The 22,550-nt window shown below is 45.9% G+C and overlaps 1 protein-coding gene across 1 annotated transcript in view; it reads left to right on the top strand.

The window, feature by feature from the left end:
- Positions 1 to 1,978: 1,978 nt before the first annotated feature.
- LOC309345539 (IgGFc-binding protein-like) overlaps positions 1,979 to 22,550 on the top strand; it is a 42,629-nt gene continuing 22,057 nt past the window's right edge. Inside the window, exons 1-11 of the mRNA XM_081868613.1 lie at positions 1,979 to 2,043; positions 5,441 to 5,491; positions 7,585 to 8,802; positions 9,677 to 10,356; positions 12,067 to 12,634; positions 14,081 to 14,658; positions 16,607 to 17,186; positions 18,040 to 18,239; positions 19,033 to 19,174; positions 19,401 to 19,729; positions 21,758 to 22,331. Of these exons, the coding sequence (XP_081724739.1) occupies positions 5,443 to 5,491; positions 7,585 to 8,802; positions 9,677 to 10,356; positions 12,067 to 12,634; positions 14,081 to 14,658; positions 16,607 to 17,186; positions 18,040 to 18,239; positions 19,033 to 19,174; positions 19,401 to 19,729; positions 21,758 to 22,331 (4,918 nt within the window). The 5' untranslated portion in view covers positions 1,979 to 2,043; positions 5,441 to 5,442. The remainder of the gene's footprint in view (positions 2,044 to 5,440; positions 5,492 to 7,584; positions 8,803 to 9,676; positions 10,357 to 12,066; positions 12,635 to 14,080; positions 14,659 to 16,606; positions 17,187 to 18,039; positions 18,240 to 19,032; positions 19,175 to 19,400; positions 19,730 to 21,757; positions 22,332 to 22,550) is intronic.

Genomic DNA, 22,550 nt, shown 5'->3' on the forward strand with positions numbered 1-22,550 from the left:
TTCATGGCATAACACAAAATGGCTCACTTACCTGTTACAGCTCTGACTTCACCCATGGGTTAAAAACACCCAGGGTGGCTTACAACAATTAAAGCACAATATTAAAAACAGTTTTAAACAACTTTAAATTACAGAAATAAGGTGGGTTCTAAAAATATTATTATTACTATTTATTGAATTTATATACTCCCCTATACCTGGGGGTCTCAGGGCAGTTCACAGAATAAAATCAAGATAAAAAAACCACAAAATACATAATAAAAACCAAAACAACTCAATATCCCCCCGATTTGCATAGGATGTAAATCAGATAAACCAAAGGCTTGGTTAAAAAGGAAAAAAAATTACCTGGCGCCTAAAGATGTATAATGAAAGCGCCAGGTGAACTTCCCTGGGGAGAGCATTCCACAGAGGGGGTGCCACTGCAGAGAAGGCCTGTTCTTGTGTTGCCACCCTCCAGACCTCTTGAGGAGGAAGCATACAAAGAAGGCCTCAGAAGATGATGTCAGGGTCCGGGTGGGCAGTGGCGGAGCTAGCTGCTCGGGCACCCAGAGCGGCACTCACGGGTGGGATGATTCACCCAGTGGGCAGGGCAATCCTCCCAGGGGGTGATTGGTGTGTGGCGATCTGCCCACGGTGGATTTTGTCACCCCTCTCTGGGATGACAACCGGGGAGGACCACCCCCTGCCCCCCTTCCTATGCCCCTGCAGGTAGGCTTATATGGAAAGAGGCGGTCCTTGAAGTATTGCGGACTCAAGTATCAAAAGTTGGGGTAAAGAGGTAAGGAGGTATGTCTTTAGTATTTGCCAGGAGTTGTATAATGAAGGTGCCTGATGCACTTCTGAGGGAAAGGAGTTCCACAACTCAGCAGCTGCCCCAGAGAAGGCTCTCTCCTGGGTCACCAGACCCCAAGCTTCTGAGGGCAGTGGGACAACCTAGAAGGCCCCATCTGCTGACCTTAGCACCTGTGTGCTCCACCTGTAGGGAAGGAGGTGACCGTTTAGGTATTTGGGCCCTGAGTCTTCTAAAGCCCTAAAAACGAATGTGAGCACCTTGAATTGGGCCTGGAAATGAACTACCAACCAGCCCAGCAGTTTTCAAACAGGGCTTATGTGAGATTGGCCAATAATCTGATTGCTGCATTTTGCACCAATTGAAGTTTTTTTGAGTCATCTTCAAGGGCAGCCCCATGTAGAGTGCATTTTTAAATTTTTATTTTAAAAAGCCTAGAAGTTACCAGAGCAGGAAGTCCAATGACCTAGTCATCTCTGTCCAAATAGTGCCACAACTGGCGAATCTGCCAGAGCTGAAAAAGGCACCCTTAGCCACTGAGCTTACCTGAGCCTTCAGTGATGGTGTTGAATCCAGAACTTGGAACTGTGTAGGACACTACAGAACATCTCTATCTCCATAGCTAGTTCCTTGAAATGGCCCTGGAGGTAGGAATGGAATCACTGAAGCACAGTTCCCACAACCTCCAAACCCTTGGGATGCACCCGTAGGATACAATGGTCAACAGTATCAAAAGTTGCTGAAAGATCAAGGTGAATGAGCAGTCCCCACCATCTCTTTCCAAATATCCTGCTTTTTCAGATCCTTGCAACACAGCTCACAAATGGTATATATATATATATATATATATATATATATATATATGCGCGCGCACACACACACACACACATACAGACACTGAAGCAAAAAACTGAACCAAGCCACACAAATTAGAACTGGGTGTGTGCAGGAAGAAGAGAGAGATAAGATTTTGGGTGGAGGGCAGGATCAGCCAAAGTTCACAACTGAATTATATGTGCAACAATGGTTTCATATTCTCTATCCTACCATTATTTGACCTTTGTAGTGTCCCTACGGCTGCTTCTAAATTACTGAAGAACTTCCTCCACAGTTTGGTGGAACTGGACTTACTTAAGACACCTCGTCCCTATAAAAAGGGAACGAACGGTGAAGAGATAGAGGGGTGGGTGGGCAGAACCCTCCTTTTCTCTCCTTCGCCGTGCCGCAACAGGTCTACTGAAGGGCTGAAGGTAAGATATTGCTTTGGGTTCTTTTTGTCAACCACCTCTCCTGAATGAAGCCAACCAAGGCCGTACCTGAGCTAAGGGACCTTTTCTGGTCGCCACCATTAACCATAATGATGGTGACCAGAAGGTAATTTTAAATTCATTTTTAAAATAACAACAACAGCAGCAACAACAACACTGTAGAGTTCTTTCACTGCAACAATATCGTGCTTGCTTCTTTGCTTCATTATTTTTAAAGACTTCTGCCACTCTACTTCCTGAGCAATTCAATGATGATACTAATTCAACATACTAAAACAATATTTCGAAACGCAATCCCAAAATTCAGAAATGCGGAACCTTCTCCAGCTTGAGTGTCATATTCGCTCACAGGCAACTTTCCAGGAGCTGCTTATCAGTGGTGGATGAGGCTCATATCCAGGGCTTATTATTCTGTATTTTATATTGGGTGTTTTCTTTAAATGTTGTACGTTGCTTTGAATCCTAACTTGGGAGAAAGGTGAGATACAGTGGTACCCTGGGTTACAGATGCTTCAGGTTACAGACTCTGCTAACCCAGAAATAGTACCTAGGGTTAAGAACTTTGCTTCAGGATGAGAACAGAAATTGTGCGGCAGCAGCGGGAGGCCCCATTAGCTAAAGTGGTACCTAAGTTTAAAAACAGTTTCAGGTTAAGAACGGACCTCCAGAAAAAATTAATTTTTCTAAAAAATAATATTTATTCCAGTTTTAAAGGTTACAAAAGGAAAAAAGAAAAAACACCAAATTAAGCAAGAAAAAACAAGACAATACATCACAATAGGTAAAAACAAAAAACCCCCCCCACACAGAAAAATACAAACAATTAAGAAAAAACAACAACAAATCAAACCTTCCCATAACTTATTTTTCATTTGCTTGTTTCCTTGACCTCCTCACACCTCCCTTTTTTGTATTCTAGTTCAGTTAGATATTTCAGCAAATCCTTTCCATATTTGTTTTTATCCTAATAATTTATCTTAATATACTGTAATTTTACATTCTCTTCTTTCACCAATTAACAATCCATTTTTACTTAGTCCTTTATAACATTTCTGCTAAAACCACATAACTTCATTCCAGCATCCTTCTAACATTCCTTAATTTTACAATGTTTCTGTAAGTAAACTTTAAATTTCTTCCAATCTTCTTCCACCGACTCTTCTCCCTGGTCTCGGATTCTGCCAGTCATTTCTGCCAGTTCCATGTAGTCCATCACCTTCATCCAGAACAAATTAATTTTTTAACCCGAGGTACCACTGTATAAATATATAAAACGGACAAATAATAATAATAATAATAATAACAATAATAATAATAATAAAAAATAATTGCTGCGTGAAGAGCCTTTCCTCTGCCATTAAACAGCTTTCCTGGGCCTGCCTACATCTCCTCATGTTGCAAGGTCACCTACTGGCAGCCACACAAACTGTGCTGCATGATGACACCTTACATTTTCATGTATATAGGAAGATAATATGCAGCTCCCTGGTGGGGCCCTAGCAAATGGGCTGTGGGCACAGCATCGGATATCAGTCAGGCTCTCTCATCACCAATACTAGCCCCATGCCTTAATGTAACCAATAATGTTATGGACTACATCTCCCTTTTGTACCACTGCACGTGTCACAATGCAACCCTCTTTGGTGCCAGCCCACACTGCAGAAAAAACATTCTCTGCCTGTATGCTAGTCCAGTGAAATCCAACAGTTTCCTTGTTATCAGGCCGTTGTTGCAGGGCCATTTATTTCAGAGCTAACGAAGCATGCAGACTAGTTAATTGCTCAGTCCTGGGAAAACATTACTACATTTCACTAGCCTAATAAAACTCACTCTTCCTTTCCTCCACGACCACCACAAGCACAGATTTCCATCTCCAGTTGCGACTTTGGCAGTGTGCCACATCATGTAAACCTATGCATTCTGGGGGGTGACCAGGCCCAGAGAGCCGCAGATATGAAACTAGAGATAGGAAGAAGAATTGAGCTTGGGAATACTGAGCAACCTTGCAGCGATTCACATCAGGGCTCTCCCTATCATGGCCATACTGCTAACTGTCCTGATTTGACTGGGACACCCCAGAATTACAGAAGCCATATTGACTTCTGATTGGATCCTGGGATGTCCCATTTTGCCGATTATTACAATAAACTGTCATGAAATTCTACTCATATTGAGTAGGGGAGATTCCAACGTATAGTTAGCAGGGTAAAAACTTAAAACACATTGAGTGAGACTAAAGAAAATATAAATTTTTTTTGGAAGAATTGCTAGATTATATTTGAATGAGTGGACATGAGATTGTAAACAAGTTGATAATTTGTTTGGAAAAAACTTTTAACGATGTAAATGGGAGCGGGAGACGCGAGGGAGTCCAAAGAAGTGATGAAACTATGTTTGTGACAGAAGTAAGATTGTTTATTATTTGTGCATTTATATTTAAAAACTTTAATAAATATTTAAAACACATTGCAGGATTCCTCCCAAAATAGACCAGAGGTGATTAATATTTCATCCAACAGAGCTTTACTGCTGCTGAAGGCAAATGAGTGTAATGGTCACAGATCCAATACATACAGGATTGGCACCGTCCATAAGAAATCCAGTTGCAACAGACTTAACCTAAATTTACAATAACTTATAGTAAGACTAAAACCATAACATGAAGCATACTATGTACAGAACACCACACCAGAAGGAAAGAGAGATAGAAAGTGAAACCCAGGCTCCTTCTGGTCTTATTATTATAGCCAGCATGACCTTGACAGAAAGAGATAACAGAACCAGTTTAAGCCAGCTGTACTCAGCTTCTCTGAAGCAATAACCCAACCATCATGAAGCGTCTGCTTGTTTCTAGGCAGAATAGAAACTTACGTGTCAGCACCAGTTTCTTTCACACATAGAAGCTCCCAGATCAATACTTTCTGTATCAAGAAATGCAGACTGACATAAACAAATACATATTTCTTTACTGCCAAGAGCTTGGGGAGGGGGGTTACCAGTGTTAGGTAAAAGGAGAAAATTCCTTCCAGTAGCACCTTAAAGACCAACTGAGTTAGTTCTAGGTATGAGCTTTCGTGTGCATGCACACTTCTTCAGAAGTGAGCTTTCGTGTGCATGCACACTTCTTCAGAAGTGGTATCTGAAGAAGTGTGCATGCACACGAAAGCTCATACCTAGAACTAACTCAGTTGGTCTTTAAGGTGCTACTGGAAGGAATTTTTTTATTTTGTTTTGACCATGGCAGACCAACACGGCTACCTATCTGTAACAGGTAAAAGGAGATGTTTGAACCAGATGGTCAGAGCCAGGATAGGTTGGTGGGGACTGAATTATACCCTGAATCATAATATCTGAACTACTTTATTTTGCTGTCTTGCAGCCATGGCAAGGAAACAGCTACTGCTTTGGACCTGGTTGGCACTTCTATGTGGTGAGTTTGGAATTAACCATGAACTTGCAGGTTGACCCATCTAGGCAGACACTCCTTCCAGTTTTGTACCTGGTCACAACTTTCTCCCAAAGAACAATTGAACTGCTTACCCTACGCCGTACAGAGTCACAGCCTGGTATGCCTGGTACGAGTCCCAGCACTCTTAGAATATATAAATGACAGTTCCCAGGATTCTTTGGGGGAAGCCATAACTAACAGTAGTACAGTGGTACCTCAAGTTACAAAGGCCTTAGGTTACAAACGCTTCAGGTTACAAACTCTGCTAACCTGGAAGAGTTGCCTTGAGTTGAGAACTTTGCCCCAGGATGAGAATGGAAATCATGTGCCGGCGGCACAGCGGCAGCAAGAGGCCCCATTAGCAAAAGCACGTCTCTAGTTAAGAAGAGTTTCAGGTTAAGAACGGACCTCCGGAACGAATTAAGTTCGTAACTGGAGGTACCACTGTATAAGGGTGCTACAGACGCATGGTGTGGGTGTGACCTCTTCGGGGCAATTAGAGATATTGGCAGAACACTAACTTGCTCAGAGCCTGGCAAATTCCTCTTGACAAAAGCGTACAGTGCATGGCGATGGATATCCTGTTTGTTGTGGGGGGAAAACATGCCTTTCCCCTGCAGTGGTGGGGAGCCTATGGCTGATGATGCTCAGCTCCCAGACCCTGTGATCATCATCTGAGGCCCTTCTTCATGGGCCACCTCCTCCATGAGAGGTCCAGAGGGTGGGAACAGTAATAATGATCAGCCTCAGACAGCACAGCCAATATTCATGGATGATAGTGGTAGTCCATTAGAATCTGGAGTTCACCAGTTCTTCATCCGTGCAGCCAAGTATTTACAAAGTATAACTCTGCAGTGTGTCTTTTCTCAGGTCACTTAACACTCTGCTATGAACACCAAGCTTTAACAGATAAAAGAGGCAGCAATTATTCATCTGTTAAGGCTTGGTGTTTGTAGCAGAGTGTTGAACATTTCAGGGTTCAAGTCATCTTCCATACTTCCATCATCTTCCAGACTGATGTTTTAATGTACTTTTAATCATTTGTTGGAAGCCACCCAGAGTGGCTGGGGAAACCCAGCCAGATAGGTGGTGTATAAATAAATTATTATTATTATTATTATTATTATTATTATTATTATTATTATTATTTCATTCCCATATGACATTTTTTTTAAAAAAACCCAGTTTTTCAATAAAGCAATTATCTCTTTGCCTCCCTTTCCTGGCCCTAATTATATCTTTAAATTTTGCCATCTTTATTAAATCCCAAAATTTAATCATCCAGGTTTCTAATTCAGATGCTTAGAAGTCACTTTGCTTGCAACAGTTTGTGTAGAGAGCTGCATAAATTGCTCTATTTGGAACCGCCCAGAGTGGCTGGGGAAACCAGGTATAAATAAATCATCATCATTTTCCCCTCATGTTTAGGCCATGCATGTGAGCTGCTATTAAAAGATTAATACCCATTTTGTTTAGCTTCCTGAAATGCCACGTCCTTGATATAACCAAGTAGCATTATTAAAGGATTCCTTTAATTAATAATTTTGATTCTATTATCACAATTGTCCTGTCCTACGAGAATATAGTCAGAGGAGTACACAATATTTCAAATGCTACAACACCATGTGATTATGGCACCGTATTGAGCTGTGTTGAACTTTGTGCAGCTTCACATGTTTAGCAACCATCTGAAACCTCACACATTAAAAGCACACAAGGTAGAGAGCTTAAAAGACCTTTCTGTGTTTGGTTTTCCCAATGCGGAAAGAGCTTTTAAGTTTTCCACATTGTTTACCGGGCTCTGGGAGGCTCCTGGAAGATATTGTGGGGCTATCCAAGATCTTGTGAGAACCTCCGAGAGCCCAATAAACAACTTGAAGAGCTCAGAAACTATCTGCTCTACATGGGGGGGGGGGGCAAGGCTCAGTCGGTGCACTGTTCTGGAAAGGTAAGATTTCTTATGAAGAGTTGGTTCTGAGGATTGTTTTGACTATACAGAATTTCAGCTTTCACTATCTCCAGAATGTAATCCCTGCGCAAGCTACAAGTTTCACTTTGTTAATTATGCCTTTCAGGGTATTGTGGAGCAAGTTCCTGTGGGGAAGAATTTGTCACAGCCTTCCTTCAGAACCTCTTGGAAAGTCAACCCAATCCTAAGTTTGAGTTGCTTATCACTGGATATCATCCTGCAACAACCGTTACGGTCACAGCGAACAAGTCTACATTCAATAAAAAGGTTTCTGTCAATAAGCAGACAGTGTCAGTTGAGGTCCCAACCTCTTTGGAGATGAAGGGGACTGAAATCTTTGATGCAGCTGTGTGGATTCAAGCTGACAAAGAGATCTCAGTTGTTTCCCACAATTACAGGATCTCCACAAGTGCTACCACAATTGTGTACCCAACTCATCAGTTGGGCACATCATATTATGTGGTAACCCCAGTGGGGAATGACGCAAACACTTTCAAGGAATTTGCAGTTGTAGCCTATGAATTCCCCACTCAAGTCACTATTCACCTGAAAGGGGCTGTGACATTCCAAGGGAAGGTTTATGCTGCAGGGAGCAGGCTTGTTGCTGACCTCAAAGCCTTCCAAGCAATCCAGCTGCAAAGCTCAGCTGATTTGTCTGGCACCAAGGTTGAATCAGTTGCGCCCGTGGCTGTTTTGAGTGGGCACAGCTGTGCCAAGCAGTTCTCATATTGCGACCATGTTGCTGAGCAGCTCTTGCCTGTTTCCAGCTGGGGCACCACCTTCATAGTTCCCCCAGTGCCCTTCCAAACTCAGACTGACATTGTGTATGTCGTCGCTTCCCAAGATAACACTTTGATCCAATACCAGTCTGGGGCCACTCCAAGCTCCCGCCGTGCGGTGGCTGGGGAGGTCATCCAGTTTCAAATGCAGCCATCTCAGTCCTATTTCTTCTCTGCCAATGCAGGAATCCAGGTCCTTTTCTTCTTTGCTGGTAACAGCAAGAACTACGACCCTTTCCTCATCAATGTTCCTGCTCTAAAAAGCTATTGCACATCATATCACATTGATGGGATTAAGGAGTTTGATAATTTTGCTGTCATCGTAGCAAAAACCTTAGATTCATATGGGATCACACTAGAGAAGAGAGCCATTACAGATGCCAAGTGGACACGCATCCCTGGAACAGAGTATTCTTTCAGTCAACTTAGCTTGGGCAAAGAAACCAGTGCCCTCTCTGTAGAGCATCCCAGCACTCCTTTTGGGCTCTTCATCCTTGGAGGTGCATTTGCTGATGGCTATGGCTCTGTGGCCCTTTGCTCTTGTGGTAAGTATCCTAAGTTGCACATATAATTTGTGCATTTGTGCTATGAATGAGTAGTTTGATTATCTTCTCTGTACTTGAGAACAGAATGTGCTCTTTTTTTTTCCATAGAGAAAGGAACATGACTATAGGCAAAATTTACTGTATAAATCAGGAATGGAGACCCGGTGGCTCTCTGGATGCTGGATGCAACTCTCATGATCTCCAGTCAACATGACCCATAGTGAGGGGTGATGGGAATTGTAGTCCAGCAACATCTCACAAGGCACATGTTCCTCATTGCTGATATAGGTGGTTGTAGGAGTAGCAGCAGCAGGAAAAGTTGCTCTTATTGATCTTTATGGCTATTTCCATGTTGCAGCAGAAGAGGAATTGAGTTACATGGGCAAGGAAGGCAAAGGGAGGGTATATTAGCACATCTGCATAGAAGACTTCCTCCAAGCAGCTCAGGAAGATGCATATGAGGCTATGTTTCATGGCCGACTCTGGGGTTGCGGCACTCATCTCACTTTACTGGCCAAGGGAGCCGGTGTACAGTTTCCGGGTCATATGGCCAGCATGACTAAGCCACTTCTGGCAAACCAGAGCAGTGCATGGAAATGCCGTTTACCTTCCCACCAGAGCGGTACCTATTTATCTACTTGCACTTTGACGTGCTTTCTAACTGATAGGTTGGCAGGAGCAGGGACCGAGCAACGGGAGCTCACCCCATCACGGGGATTCAAACCACCAACCTTCTGATCGGCAAGCCCTAGGCTCTGTGGTTTAACCCACAGCGCCACCCACGTTAGGCTAAAAGAATTCAGAGCACTGTCGAGGACTATCTTTTAATAGTTTGATCTTGCACCGTTAACTGGGATCTTCTCTCTTTTGACAGCAAAATCCTGTCCTGAGAACAGCCATTATGAAGCCTGTGGGTCTCCATGCCCAGCCACCTGCAGCGACACAGTTGGGCCCAAGGACTGTTCCTCGTTGCCTTGTGTGGGGGGCTGCCAATGCAATAAGGGCTTTGTGCTGGATGAAGGGGAATGCATTCCCACTACGGTCTGTGGGTGTGTGTTCGAGGGGGACGCCTTCTCCCCCGGTGAGCAGTTCTGGGCAGACAAGACATGCACAAAGCGCTGCATCTGTGATGCAAAAACCAGAGATGTGAGGTGTTGGGCAACAAGCTGCAGAAGCTGGGAGCGGTGTGAGGTGCAGAATGGAGTCCAGGACTGTTACCCTTTCATACAGCCTCCGCCCACCAATCCTGCCCCCACAATCCCCACAACCCCGAGTTACCCAACCACCACCATTTCCCCTACCAGGAATGCCACCTGCTCTGCTTTCGGTGGCCCCCACTACCTTAGCTTTGATGGCCAGAAGTTTGACTTCATAGGCACCTGTGTGTATCAGTTTGCTGCGCTGTGTGAGAAGCGGAGGGGCCTGGTTGACTTCCAGGTGCTCGTCCAAAATGACCATCGAGGCAGCCAGTCTGTGTCCTTTACCCGGCTTGTAGAAGTGAAGGTTGATGGGGCATCCATTGTGATCAGCAGAGACAACCCTGCAAAAGTCGTGGTGAGTTTTGTTGAATAGTTTGTTTAAATGTTAGGGTTCGTTATTGTATCACAGGATGTGTGCCACTTTAAAAGCCAGGGTCCTGACCTAGTTTTTACAGCTGTGTAGAAGTGTAGCAGGTGCTGATAAGTCACTGTAATTAGCTGTGTCAGCAATTGTGGATGATGTATAATGTGCAGTATGTAGCTTACTCTGCCCTGGTGGATGGATGGGCCATCATTATGGACACTATGTAAGATGTATGTTAGAGGAGTTTTCTTACTAAACCATGCAAAGATATTTTTACGTCTCTTCAGTGTTTCCATTTGTGTGGTCTACTCCGCACCCACTCTGTGGCATGTTTCAAATGCCCAATCATTGAGGTGGGGAACCAAATGCAGCCCTCCAAGTCTTCCTGGCCCTCAGGACTCTCCCAACAGTGCACCCCCTGCCCTGCCATACTTCTCTCCAGGGTACATCCTTCCCTAACCTCACTCTGTAACCTCCTTGAGTGCTTTTCCTGATTTGAATGTGTCCGTTGAATCCTAATAATGTTTTTCTGGAAGAAAGATAAAGAGGGATATATGAGCACGTGTGAAACTAGCCTACTGTACAAAGGTAAAATTAGCATTCATTGCTCTGCCCACTTTTGCTTTTGGCCCCTCCCACCTGTGGCATGTGGTTCCCCAGGAAGTTCCCAGAAGGGAATGTGGCTCTCAGCCTGAAAAAGGTTCCCCGCTCCTCATCTGGAACATCACAGTTGGAAACTACTGAGAACAGTGGAGGGGATTATTATGATAATTAAGGTAAAGTTGTACCTTGCTGAACGCCTTGGAGCTCAGACGTTTTGGTTCCCAAACACCGTGAACCCGGTTTGTGAATGTTCTTTTGGAAGCCGAACATACAACGGGGCTTCTGTGGCTTCTGATTGGCTGCAGGAGCTTCCTGCAGCCAATCAAAAGCCACGATTTGGTTTTTGAACGTTTTGAAAGTCGAACGGATTTCCGGAACAAATTCTATTTGACTTCCAAGCTACAACTGTTCTTGGCATGGTTCCTTTCCTCTCCATGGCTAGTGCCCAGAAGAAAGATGAAGTGGGCTGTGTCCATTTTTCATTGCTTTTGCAAAGAGTCCATTTTGTGATTATATGAAATCTATTTTCCAGCAGTATTTCTTTTTTAATATGAAGTATTACGTTGGACAAAAAAATCCTGCATTGCAGGGGCATTGGACTATAAGAGTTGAATTTCCTACCCCAAATGATAAGTTTTGCTGTTGACCTCTGTACTCTGGAGCAGCCTTGGTTAGCCTTATGCATTCCAGATAGTATTGATCTCCCAAGGATCAGAATGCATAAGGCTAAGCAAAGCTGCCACAGATACATCAAGTATCACAGAATCATAGAGTTGGAAGGGACTCCATGGATCATCTAGCCCAGCAGTTCTCAACCTGTGGGTCCCCAGATGTTGTTGGACTACAACTCCCATCATCCCTGACCACTAGTCACGCTGGCTAGGAATGATGGGAGTTGCAGTCCAACAACATCTGGGGACCCACAGGTTGAGAAACAATGATCTAGCCCAACTCCCTGCAGTGCAGGAATACGTACCCATACGGGGATCAAACCCGTGACCTTGGCATTATCAGTACCACGCTCTAACCAACTGAGCTAACTGGCAAGGCTATTACAAAGGCACTTCTGAAATGTTCCCCTTTTAAAATGGGCTCTAGGTGAATGGATTGCTGACCAACCTGCCCTTCAGCATCGGCAACGGCAGAATCTCCATATACAAGAGAGGGCAAGAGGCAGTGGTCCAGACAGACTTCAAGATGACCATCACCTTTGACTGGCAAAGCCGCGCCACTGTGACTGTGCCCAGCAGCTACGATGGCGCCCTGTGTGGTCTCTGTGGGAACTTCAATGGCAACAAGCAGGATGATCTGATCATGAAAGATGGCACAGTGGCTCCAAGCCCATCGGCCTTTGGTCAGAGCTGGAAAGTGCGGGAGGTGCCAGGCTGCAGTGAGGGGGGCAAGGGAGAGTGCCCTGCACGGCTGACCATTGAGAAGCGTCAACGGAGCCTCAACAAAGAGTGTGGGCTCATCCTAGCCAAGGGCGGCCCCTTCAGAGAATGTCACAACAAAGTGGATCCAGAAGGATACTTCCAAGATTGTGTGTACAATTATTGCTTCTTTGATGGCCAACAAGCTGTGATCTGCCAGGTCATTGCCAGCTATGCTTCAGCGTGCCAGGCAGCTGGGGTGAACCTCTATCCTTGGAGATCGGACACCTTCTGCAGTAAGTGCCCAGAGCTGTTTTCTGAAATTCCTCAGATCTTCATAGAACATGGTAATTTATCTAAAATGGCACACAAAGTTACCAACCCTGCTTTTGCTTCTGAAATATATATACAGTGGTACCTCAGGTTACATACGCTTTAGGTTACATATGCTTCAGGTTACACACTCCGCTAACCCAGAAATAGTGCTTCAGGTTAAGAACTTTGCTTCAGGATGAGAACAGAAATTGGGCTCCGGTGGCGCGGCGGCAGCGGGAGGCCCCATTAGTTAAAGTGGTGCATCAGGTTAAGAGCAGTTCAGGTTAAGAACAGACCTCCGGAACGAATTAAGTACTTAACCCGAGGTACCACTGTACTAACTTTGTTTCTGTGCCATTTTGGGTAAAACCTTATGTCCAAAAATCTCCCTGCTGATGATCTGCCTTGAAGCAGATGGTTGGATGTAGCAATGACCCCAGTAGTGGCCAGTGGCATGGCCTGGACAGGGCGGCCTTGCTTATGCAACATTGGCAAGCCAAGCAAGCAATGCTGCCTTGCCTGTGCCCCAGGGGCTCCTGATTGCCCCACCTGGCCCCCTGCGCAAACATTCACTTCTTCAGTGATCAGCTGCAAAGGAGCAGGGGACTTTTGTAAATCAGCAGAGGCACCCACTATGAAAAATAGCACATACTACCATTGAAAAGGGGGGAAATGTAAATGTGTTTTGTGGGGCATGGACCCAGATGGGAGTAATAGGTCAAAGACCAGTTCACAGCCTGGAATCTGCCTTCAAACTGTCCATACAATGCTGGGGAACATAGGAGCCAACTCCTAGGGGCCATAGGCTCCAACTCCATGGGGTTGAGGACATCTCCTCCCTGCACAAAATATGTGGGGACAGGGCTGAGCCACGCCCCAGCCCATCTTGAGGGGTCAGGCCTTCCTGGGCCTCCACACAGTGGTGGCAGACCTAATCAGGCCTCACAGCCTCTTCCCAGTGCCTGTGACATCACACATGTGTGTCACACTTTTGATGTCATGAGCACTTGATGACCCCCTCCCCATGTTGGGTGGAACACAGCACCTCTTCTAGGTCCAAAGTCCCTCCATGGCCCCCAATAAAATATTTGAAGAGGAACGCCCCCCCCCCAAGTAATTGCCATTCAAATGGTGTGGATGCACCATAACCTGTGATCAGTTATGGGGGGTTGGGTTTACCTGCCCTCCCCTGATATTTTATTGAAGTTGGCGCCCCTGCAGGGGAATTACAAGTAGGACACTGCTATTGTGCTTCTGTCCTACTTGTGGACATCCCATTGTCATCTGACTGGCCACTTTGAGAATAGAACGGAACGCTGGAAGCCTTTTTGAGGCCCATAACCTCTGTTAGCAGGTCAACCCAGAACTTTGCTTTTTCAGCCATGTTCTTCCTGCCAGTTTTTTACCACCTTGCTTTGCTTTGGTAGGTCTTTCTTGTGCTCCAAATAGCCACTACGAGCTCTGTGCTAGCGGTTGCGCCAAGACCTGTGTTGCAGCCCCATGTCCCACTAAGTGCCAGGAAGACTGCGTGTGCAACAAGGGCTTCGTGCTGAGTGGTGACCGATGCATCCCAGAATTCCAGTGCGGTTGTCTCCACCAAGGCCAATACTACCAGGCAGGAGATACGTTTTACCCCTCGTGTCAGGAGCGTTGCACATGCCAAACTGGGGGGAGTGTGAGCTGCGTTGCATTCTCCTGTGGCCCCAATCAGGAATGCCGGTTGTCAGATGGCATTCGGAAATGCCACCCAGTTGGCAGCGCCACCTGTTCTGCTTCAGGTGACCCTCACTATCTCTCCTTCGATGGACTGGCCTTTGACTTCCAAGGCACCTGCACCTATACCTTGGCTAGGGCCAGCGGAAACAGCCAAGGTTTGAAGCCCTTTATTGTCAATGTGGAAAATGAGGCCTGGGCGGATGGGAAGGCGTCTGTCACCAAGATGGTCTCGGTCAGGGTCTACGGTGTGACACTCACATTACTACAGAACAAGGATGGTCAAGTGCAGGTGAGTCCATGCTAAAAGGGGAGGACAATCTTTAAATCTTTACTTATCCCCACCCCCTTTTCCCATTAAGGCATTGTTTTTGTTCATTTATTCAATGAGTCATGAAAACATCTGCCAATTTCTGTTTCTCTCAGTTTCTAATTTTTCCAGTCCTAAGTTCAGCTGTGCGCATTATTGCGAAGTTCTCTTAACATGCAAAGTTTTGTATGCAGATTCGTTTAATATACATTTTGTTGCAATCAATTTTTCCTACCAGGATGCATTTTGTATGTTGTTTTCACTAATAAGAAGCTTTAAAAGTATGCATTAAAGGACACTTGTACGTATTCCTGATGTCCGAAGAATAAACGGACATAAATCGGACATCAGGAATCACAAGACAGAGAAACCAGTAGGAGAACACTTCAATCTCCCAGGACATTCTATACAAGATCTCAAAGTAGCTGTTTTACTACAAAGGAATTTCAGAAATAGACTGGAAAGAGAAGCTGCTGAATTACAACTTATCACCAAACTCAAAACCATGGAGAAACCTGGTCTGAACAAAGACCTTGGATTCTTATCTCATTATACATGACAAAGCCATTTTTCACCTTTTCACCCCTTGCTTTTTCCTGTAAGACCTATTGCAGTCGTTAAGAGTCGTCAACAGGCTCATCACAGCTATCTGCCAATCACCCATTCCCACCACCCTTCTGAGTAATACCCCTCCCCACCTTCTCACTATATAGAAGGGTCTGGTGACTTCTGTTTCAGTGTATCTGAAGAAGTGTGCATGCACACGAAAGCTCATACCTAGAACTGACTTAGTTGGTCTTTAAGGTGCTACTGGAAGGAATTTGTTTTGTTTTGAGTATCATAGGCAAGAGCAGCGTGAGCCCCTCTCTTCCACCATGCGGACAGCATTCTGTTTGCATGATTCTTACCCTCTTTTCTTGAAGAGGAATGAATAATGAAATCTGGGCTTCTGTGTGATTGTACGCTTATGCAGAAGATCAGATTGGCACTGGGAGCAATCCATGTATGAGAGGGGAAAGTCTTGCGATTCTGTCTCTGGTAAATTTATGAATGGGCAGAGCACTTAAAGCAGAGATGGGGAACCTGTGTCCCTCCAGATGGGACCAACTCCTGTTATCCCTGACAATTGATTCTGCAGGCTAAGACTGAGAGGAGTTGGAGTCCAATAACCAAGGCAAGCTCACCCATGAGGGAAGGCCTCGGGTGGCAGGATCCATAGGGGCAGCACATCTGGCCTTCAAAAATGCATTGCCTGCTGCTGCTGCTGTCACAGAAGCAACAATAGCTGCTGCACGCTCCTTGAAGGCCAGATCTGATGCATCTACAGAAACCCCCACCCCATGGTCCTCTACAGTGGCCTCTTGGTGAGTAGGAGGCACTGCTGGTCTTCTAAGAAGGAAATGGTGGGGCTGCCCTCTGGAGTCTCCTGGGCTTTGCACCTGACTGGCATGATTCAGAGTAGAACCCTCCCACCTCCATTGTGTCCTTTGATACCCACTTCAACCATCAGGTAAGGTTCCTTTGATTCTCTCCTGCCCCAGTTCTCAATGTAGATCTTCAATCCCTCCTTGTTTCTGATGTAGATTTTTATTGCCCCCTGATTTGTCAGTAAGCTCATACACACAAACTCTCTTCCTCTCATGTCTATAACACCCATAAAGGGGCTAATACAGGCATAGGCAAACTTGGCCCTCCAGATGTTTTGGGACTACAACTCCCATCATCCCTGACCATTGGTCTTGTTAGCTAGGGATGATGGGAGTTGTAGTCCCAAAACATCTGGAGGGCCAAGTTTGCCTATGCCTGGGCTAATATATCAGAGTAGTGGGATAAAATACTGTCCCTGCATATGCTTCATGAACATTCTTCCAACATTTCTGCAAGAAGCCAGCCCTACTCAACCGGGGGATGTTCTGTTTCTTTCTCCCAGGTGAATGGCCAGTTCTACAATCTCCCCATAACCATTTCTGCTGACCGGATCAGAGTCTATCAGCATGGCACCGAAGTCCTGATAGAAACTGACTTTGGTCTCATTGTGAATTACGACCTGGTTTATGACATAAAAGTCACAGTCCCAAGCACTTACCAGAACCAAGTGGAAGGCCTGTGTGGGAACTACAATGGGAAAAAGGAGGATGACTTCTTGCTCCCCAATGGCAAGACAGCCTCTGACGTAGCTGTGTTTGGCGCTGCTTGGAAAGTTCAGGTCCATGGGGCAGTTGAATCTTGCTCAGATGGATGCTCTGGAAGCGACTGCCCAGTCTGCGAGGAAAAGAAAAGGGAGGTCTTCAAACAGCGCCACTACTGTGGGATCCTCACTGCATCTGATGGCCCCTTCAGTGCTTGCCACGGAAAGGTCGATCCCAGGCTATACTTCAGCAACTGCATCTACGATCTGTGCCTGGGTGGCGGGGACAGCAAGGTGTTGTGTGACAGCGTCCAGAGCTATGTGTCTGCCTGCCAAGTGGCCAAGGTCTCTGTCAAGCCCTGGAGGAGCCCTTCCTTCTGCCGTAAGTACTGGGGACTGAGCAGTGCTGTGCTTTTAACTGGAGAGGTGAAAGGAGAGCAGACTCTGATCTGACTCTCTGTGGCTTTGGGACACAATCCAAGGTGTGTGTGGTCAAATGCACCCGATACATTTCAAGTCCTCATGTGCTACCCCTACCAATGCCTAACCACCAATCCCAGGAAGTTGTGACAATTTGCTACAAGGTAGGATAAAAAACCAAGTGGCTGATGCCAATTTGCCAAGTGGAAAAATTCCTACCAGGCCCCTTAACAGCGACCAACCAAAGTCTATAGCAAGGTCTTATGAAACCTAAAGGGCGGGTGGGTGGGAAACCAGAGGAGCTCCGGCGGCAAAAGAGGGAGATCCTTGGCAGCGTCAATGCTAAATAGCGCAAACCACGCCTTCCCTGGGCCAGCCGATTGGCTGGCTAGGGAGATGACGCAGCCAAGGATTCCCTCAATGGCGCAGAGGCTGGGACCCAGCCCCCGCGCACGTGGGGAGGGGCGTGAAGCCCGCAACCCCACCTCCTCTCGAGCTCAAAAGTGGCCTTATTAGCTTGTTCTTATTCTTGTTTTTATCATGCATTTTGTGTTTTATATTGTGATTTTATCTTTTGGCACACCCTGCAGGTACAGGGCAGTGCACAAAATTAATTTATTAATTAATGTAAGAATTTTTAATAATTAATAATTCTAGCCAGGCAGAAACACTCAAGCCGGCTGCATAGCAGGGTTGTGTTTTCTGTAGTTTACTAGTCACACTCTCTGATTTCATTCTCCAGCTTCCCAGTCATCTTAAGTATCGCTGGGTATCTTTTTGCCTAATATGAGTGTTTTTCTTCTGTTCCAATTTAGCTCTGCGCTGCCCCGCCAACAGTCACTATGAGATTTGCGCCCAGCTCTGCGCCACCTCCTGTGCCAAGATCACAGACTCTAGGAAATGTCCGGAGACCTGTGCTGAGGGCTGCCAGTGTGATGATGGCTTTTTCTTTAACGGTGTTGGCTGTGTCTCTGCAAAAGACTGTGGGTGCTTAAAGAATGGACGCTACTACAAGGTAGGTGGCTTTCCAAACCTTATCTACCTCCCTTCCTTTTCAAATCAAATCCTCCAGCAGGATAGTTTAGGAGAGCCAGGATATGTCATGTAGCACACATAGCTCCAAAGAGGTGAATGGCCAGGAGGGCTTCGGAAGAAAGCAGCCAGATGCCCGGCCTGAGGAACTCTCTCCCTCAAGATGCCAGGAGGAAACAAGAAAGCTTTGACTTATGATTTATTCAGTCACTGCGGTAACAGACAAAGCATTTCAGTCTTCCCTCCATGATTGAGTTGCTCACTCTGGCTCCTCCTCCTTCCCCCTTCCTCAACAACATTGCTCCCTACGGAAGCCTCCTGTTGCCAAAGGTCTCTGCGTACATCGCTCTTGTACCCTTAACGACCGTCACATTTTAGGGGACGGAGGGTCCTCTATGCTGTCTACTGAAGTGTTTGCTGGCTGCTCTATCTCCCCCCTTACTTCTCCTTACTCCATATAGCTTGGCTGCTCGCCAGTCTGTGCTTCGTTATCTCCCTCATAGCTAGGCTGTAATTCAATACTGTCTCTCTCTCCCCTGTCAGCTACAGGAGATGGGGGAGGCGATCTCCACCACTCCTCTGCCTCTTCATTCCAGTCCCTGACACCAGAGGACACCTGGTTGGCCCATGGGGACGCAAAGGGCAGTTCTGTGGGTGGTCTTTGCACAGCCCTAGTGGATACTATTAGCAGTACACAACTACATCTCTATTGTATATCTGATTCTGCCCATATTTTATCACTTCTTCATTTTATTTTTTCCCAAATTTCCCATCAGCCCAACGAAAAGGTTCTGCAAAATGTATGCCAGGACAGCTGCCGTTGCATCCCAGGCCAGGGGGTTATCTGCGAAGCCCATAGCTGTGCAGCAAACGAGAAATGTGAAACCATAGATGGCGTCATGATATGTGTAAATAAGGGTAAGGAAAGATTCGTTCAAGAGAGTGGTGGGCAACCTGTGACCCTCCAGATGTTGTTGAACTACAATTTACCTCAGCCCTGAACGTTGTTCATGGCACAGATATACTGGCAAGAGATGTCCTGTTGTCTTTCGCCATGCCTAAAACTCAGCTCCACCTCTCCACTGATAGTTGCCATCCCTAAATAGCATTTAGCACTTTCTCATATTTCCTCCTTCCTTTTCAGATCCATGTAAATCCCTGAAGTGCCGAGAAAAGGAAACATGCAGGATTGAGAACGGCCAAGCCAAATGTATCCCAGACTTCTCAGGAAGCTGCTGGGGCTGGGGGGACCCACACTATCACACCTTGGACACCTTGAAGTTTGATTTCATGGGCACCTGCTCTTACACTATTGCCAAGTACTGTGGGAACGATGCTACGCTGGTGCCTTTCACTATCGATGAGAAGAATGACAACAGGGGCAACCAGGCTGTGTCCTACGTGCGTCTGACCAACATCTATGTCTATGGGTACAAGATCTCCATCCACAAACAGGAAACTGGAAGAATCCGGGTATGTTAAATAGTCAGGGGGGAACGACCCCACTGAGTGTAATGGAATTCATTCCGATATACAGCACTTTGAAAGCCCAATATTGGGCTAAAAGGTAAAGGTAAAGGGACCCCTGAACATTAAGTCCAGTTGCGGATGACTCTGGGGTTGCGCCGCTCATCTCGCTTTATTGGCCGAGGGAGCCAGTGTACATGTGGCCAGCATGACTAAGCCGCTTCTGGTGAACCAGAGCAGCACACCGAAACACCGTTTACCTTCCCACCGGAGCAGTACCTATTTATATACTTGCACTGATGTGCTTTCGAACTGCTAGGTTGGCAGGAGCAGGAAGCAAGCAACAGGAGCTCACGCCATCGCGGGGATTCGAACCACTGACCTTCTGATCGGCAAGCCCTAGGCTCTGTAGCTTAACCCACAGCGCCACCCGCGTCCCTTAATATTGGACTAATGTAGAACAAAAACAATAAGGAGGGGGAATAGAAGCCAATGATTGCAGGCCAGTGTCAAGAATTCAGATAACTATACAGTTCAGAAAAATGTGGTAATCGCCAACACACAACTTTGCATTACACTGAATAATGATGCTATAAATGCTGCAAAGTGAAAACTGAATGGTGCACAAATACACACACAATTTGAATCCTTGTCTTGAGCTCATGAGTTCAAGCTGGATTATGAGCAGCTGTTAGTACTTTTGGAGTTGGCTTGGTTATGGGCGCCCTTATGTGAACGCACTACTAAACCAGAAGTGTTCACTTGACTTGTCTGGCTTGCCAAGTAATGTTCCCAAGGACCATTGAACAGTTTAAGCTACCAAAAATAGATAATTGGTCATGCAAAGCAGAACAATGGATAGTGGTAGTTGGCAAAGGTCTCAGTTCCTTGTGAGTCACCTGCAGTCAATAGGTTAGGTCAGGGATAGGCAACCTGTGTCCCTCCAAGTATTGCTGGACTACAACTCCCATCCTCCTTGACTATTGGCCATGCTGTCTGGGGCTGATGGGAGCTGTAGTTCAAGAACATCTGGGTGCCCTACAGGTTCCTCATGCTTGCAGATTTCCCAGCCTATGTTTAAACAAGGCCTTGTTATGAGTAATGTTGTCTGATCATGTAAATAAGTCATGGTCTCTTGGGATGAAATGAGCCATCGCTAACAAAGGCGTCAATGAATGAGAAGGTGGCTGTGACTCAGCTCAGCAAACATGAATCAGGATGATGTCAACCACCAGCAAGTACAAATGTAGCCAATTAAATAAGAAAAACATCCAGGCTGGATTTGGCAGAGTTCCCTGATTTACATTATGAAGGGTAATTCCGCCCATACAGGGAACTTATCTCTTTCTCTGTTTATCTGTTGCCTGTGTGTCTTTGTCTATCTGTCTGTCTCTCTTTTAGGAATACAACCTACAAACAGCCAACCTTGATGTTAAATATCCCACTCCAACCTTTTACAGATATAGTCTAGAAGAGTGTCATCTTAGAAGATGACATCTCAGAAGAAGAAGAAGAACCCAAAGGGGTTGTCAAAACTTTTCTGAAAATAGGCTGTTCTGTTCAATACTAAATCCAGTATTGGTCAGTGGGATGGGGCAGCATCACTGACCTAATCTCCTGTCACTTGTGTCACTGTGGCTTTATGGGAGGGCTGAGACCACAGCAAGCTCAGTGCAATGAAAATGCACCAGCAGGAGCACTGGATTGGCACCATTGGTGTGTTTGCCTTTCTTCAGCCTCACTAACCCCTTGACCCTCCCCTTCCTGATAAGCCGCAGTGATGCTGGCAGTGGGAGGTCAGGTAAGCGCTGCTACTGCATATACTGCTACTGGTCCCAATGACAACTTTAACATCAAACAACACAATTCTAACCAAATCTACTCAGATATGAGTCATATTGAATTCAATAGGGCTTAGTCCCAGGTATGTGCAGTTGGAACTGCAACCTCAAGCTTTGTGGGATTGTATGGCACGGTTTCTAAAAAGCCTCCAATAATTCCTGTGTGTGTTCTGTCTTGCCATTCTGCCTCTAGTTAAATGACATTGTTACCAGCCTACCACTGACCCTTGAAGATGGTAAGATCAAGCTGTACCAGAGTGGTTCCTATGCTATCCTGCAAACAGATTTCGGCCTCCAAGTATCATATGACTATAACTGGTATCTGCTGATCACAATCCCCAGTAGTTACTATGGGGCCATTTGCGGACTGTGTGGAAACTTCAATCAAAACCCTGCAGATGACATGACCTACCCCAATGGCACAAAGGCTTCCTCCATCGAAAGCTGGGCCAGCAGCTGGAAAGTCAAAGACGGGGACCCCTTTTGTTGGGATCACTGCCAAGGGAATTGCCCAACATGTGATGAGAGCAAGAGGGAGCGGTATGGAAAGGAAGATTACTGTGGGCTGATCAGCAAAACTTCAGGGGGGCCCTTCAGAGAATGCCATGCCAAAGTGAATCCAGATGACTTCTTTGATAGTTGTATTTATGATGTGTGTCTCAACGGAGGGACCAAGAAAATGCTTTGCCAGGCCTTGGAGGCCTATGCTAAAACCTGTAGGAAATCAGGGGCCACCATATACGATTGGAGGACAACCTCTGGCTGTGGTGAGTGCTCTTCCTCTATACAGAAACACAATAGCTTAGTCCTCTCAGTAAGGCTTATAGATTATTGCAGCCTGTGGATATGGACATGCTGTTTGAAGAAGCACAGCCGGCCACCTGCCTCCTTCGCTCTTGCCCATCTTGGCTTCTTCAAACAAGCCATAAGGGATTGACCAGGTGGGTCCAAGGAGTGATTAATGCTACACTGGAGAAGGGCGAGGC

The sequence above is a fragment of the Podarcis erhardii genome (assembly GCF_964252035.2).
Source record: "Podarcis erhardii genome assembly, chromosome: 7".
In the NCBI taxonomy this organism is placed as follows: Eukaryota; Metazoa; Chordata; class Lepidosauria; order Squamata; family Lacertidae; genus Podarcis; species Podarcis erhardii.